The sequence below is a fragment of the Alosa pseudoharengus genome, unplaced genomic scaffold (genome assembly GCF_046254945.1).
Source record: "Alosa pseudoharengus isolate Yale_2024_CS ecotype anadromous, Long Island Sound unplaced genomic scaffold, YU_APseudo_1.1 YU_APseudo_1.1_scf_3, whole genome shotgun sequence".
NCBI lineage: Eukaryota > Metazoa > Chordata > Actinopteri > Clupeiformes > Clupeidae > Alosa > Alosa pseudoharengus.
Genome location: NW_027468718.1, coordinates 21,696,762 through 21,699,261, shown reverse-complemented (window position 1 = coordinate 21,699,261; position 2,500 = coordinate 21,696,762). Strand labels below are relative to the sequence as shown.

General features: G+C 49.5%; 1 protein-coding gene across 3 annotated transcripts in view; it reads left to right on the top strand.

Annotated features, from left to right (window-relative positions):
• fmnl2a (formin-like 2a) overlaps positions 1-2,500 on the top strand; it is a 66,833-nt gene that overhangs the window by 32,360 nt on the left and 31,973 nt on the right. For all 3 annotated transcript variants that reach the window (XM_076263567.1, XM_076263570.1, XM_076263568.1), the window contains exon 6: positions 350-502. In XM_076263567.1, coding sequence (XP_076119682.1) covers positions 350-502 — 153 coding nt within the window. The remainder of the gene's footprint in view (positions 1-349; positions 503-2,500) is intronic.

The following is a 2,500-nucleotide window of genomic DNA, read 5'->3' as shown; positions in this document are numbered from 1 at the left end:
TTTTGTGCACATTGTTACTGGTGTATCAGCAACCTGCCTTTTCCGTTAAAGACCACTGTAGCATGAAGGCTGTAAAAATGCCTCCACCATCTGGTACTACCACTGACTTGTGCACCGGCCTTTGAGTTCCACTTGGAACTCGCCCCATACATATCATTATATGGCCCTCGTCACTGTTTGTTTGTACACAAATTATTCACACTATTAGTGTCTATTAGTGTCCACTTATTAATGTCCACTTATTAGTATCCCCTTACAGCATACATCCACGCAGTATATCTGTAGATGTTATGTGCGTGTGTGTGTGCTGATTCTCCTCCCCTCCCTGGGCCCCTGGTTGACCCCTCAGGTTCGACGGTGAGAACCTGGAGAACGGCCCCGACGGCCCGGCTGACAAGGCCAAGGCTTGGAGCCGCTCTATCGAGGACCTGCACGGGGACAACATGCCCTCCCCCATCAGCGGGAGCACCATATCCAGAGCCGGGAGGCACACCACGTTAAGGTAACACACACACACACACACGCACACACACACACACACACACACACACACACACACACTCACACACACACACACACACACACACACACACACACACACACACACACACACACTAAAAGGCTAAAATTGACATCCATGCTGTTAGATATCCTGATACATTACTACTCCAATGATAATAGCTTTTGATTCTGTCTCATAGTAGCACAGAAATACGATCAGCAACAGTGTCATTATGAAGACGAATCATCCACTACGTAAAGGACTATTCATCCCACCACTCCACTCAGCTACAGTATAGTTAGCGTCCGCTATAAACAGCCAGACTCGTCATATTGATCGCAGGGGGACACGACAGGGCTTTCTCCCGAAGATTAATGTCAGATCTGATGGGTCGCTCTGTTATATTGATGAAGCCCGTCTGGCATACTAATCACTATTGATTTCAGCTCATGTTAACCATTTGGGGGGAAGGGGGGTGGGGGGTGGGGGGGGGGTGAGGCGAAGGGTCGAGCGGCGCTTGTACCATGAGCGGACATGTTCTAGCGCGCTCTCCCGTGGGCGGCTGTCCCCGGGGGGTGGCTCGGCTTGTGCCGCATGTGATCTGTGAAAAGCCCCTTTGTGCAGTCATGAGGCCTGTAAGTCTTTAAATGGCTTAGGCCACGTTTGAGGGCACGGAGCAAAGGGACCGGGGGACCGGCCCCCGGGGAGGGCAGCGGGGTGGCTGTGGGTGATCCGTCCATTACCGTCCATTACACGCGTCACAGAATGGGACTGGTGGTGCATCATCTCCACCACCATGACCACCATCAGACATGCCTTTCCATAGAGGACGTTGGAATTCCCCCTCCACTCTTAAGCTAGCATATCTCCAGCTCCATCTCCCTGTAGGGCTGAGTTCATGGCCTGATGGCCTCCTCTGATATCCACATACTACCCTATAGTGTTGACATGATGGTACACGCAACTCGTGTAAACCGCTCCTCCTCACACACATGCACACACCTGGAGGTGAGCTAGTGTTTGAAAGACGCGGCCAGACGGCAGTTGTGTACACAGAGTGTGATTTGGGGTTATGTGGTTATCGTGCTGCGAGTGCTCTCTGAACCCATAATCCCTCGTCTACACCACTGTGACCTAGAGGAGGGGCATTAGCGTTCACAGTGGACTTGACTTCCTGGTGCCTTTAAGCACTGGTCATTACATCTGGATTTTGGGTCACGTTTGTGGTCAAAGAATACTAATACACAAATCCCAGCCAATTATATGCATGTGCATATGGAGTGTTATAGGAGCTTTATAGAGAAAAGCCATGTAGGCTAGTTCCAGACTGCTTCCCACTTGAAATAGGCTAATCATGGGCTTCATGCCGTATGGATTATGGAGTTTATTAAACCATTTAGTCGTTTAAAAATAGCTGTGCTTTGTGTTTGTGTGTCTCTGTATGTGTTATGCTTCTGTAGACATGTGAATGATTGTGTGTGACAAATAATCACTCACATGCCCACACTGTGTGTACGTGTGTGTGTGTGTGTGTGTGTGTGTGTGTGTGTGTATGCGTATGCGTGCGTGCGTGTCATTCTCACTGTCTCTCTTTCTCTTCTCTTCTGTTCCTTCATTCCTCCTCCAGTTTTCTTCTGTGTGTTCCTGTCTTCGGCAGCAGGCAGGTCTTCTACTGATGATATCTAGCACTGCACCACAGATCCCCACCAGCACATACACACACACACACACACACACACACACACCCTTATTTTTCTCCTGGTGTCCCTTCCCTTTGCGTTCACTAGAGGCTGTGTATCAGGAAACAGACTCCTGAACAGTTGCTGCTGCCTGCCCTGCTTTCTGTAATTGAATTTTCCCTGCTTCAGACACGTGTATCAGTGTGTGTGTGTGTGTGTGTGTGTGCGTGTGTGCGTGTGTGTGTGCATGCACATGTTGTTTTTGTTTGTGTATGTATGCTTGTATGTGTTTGTGTTCGTGTGTGTGTGTGTGTGTGTC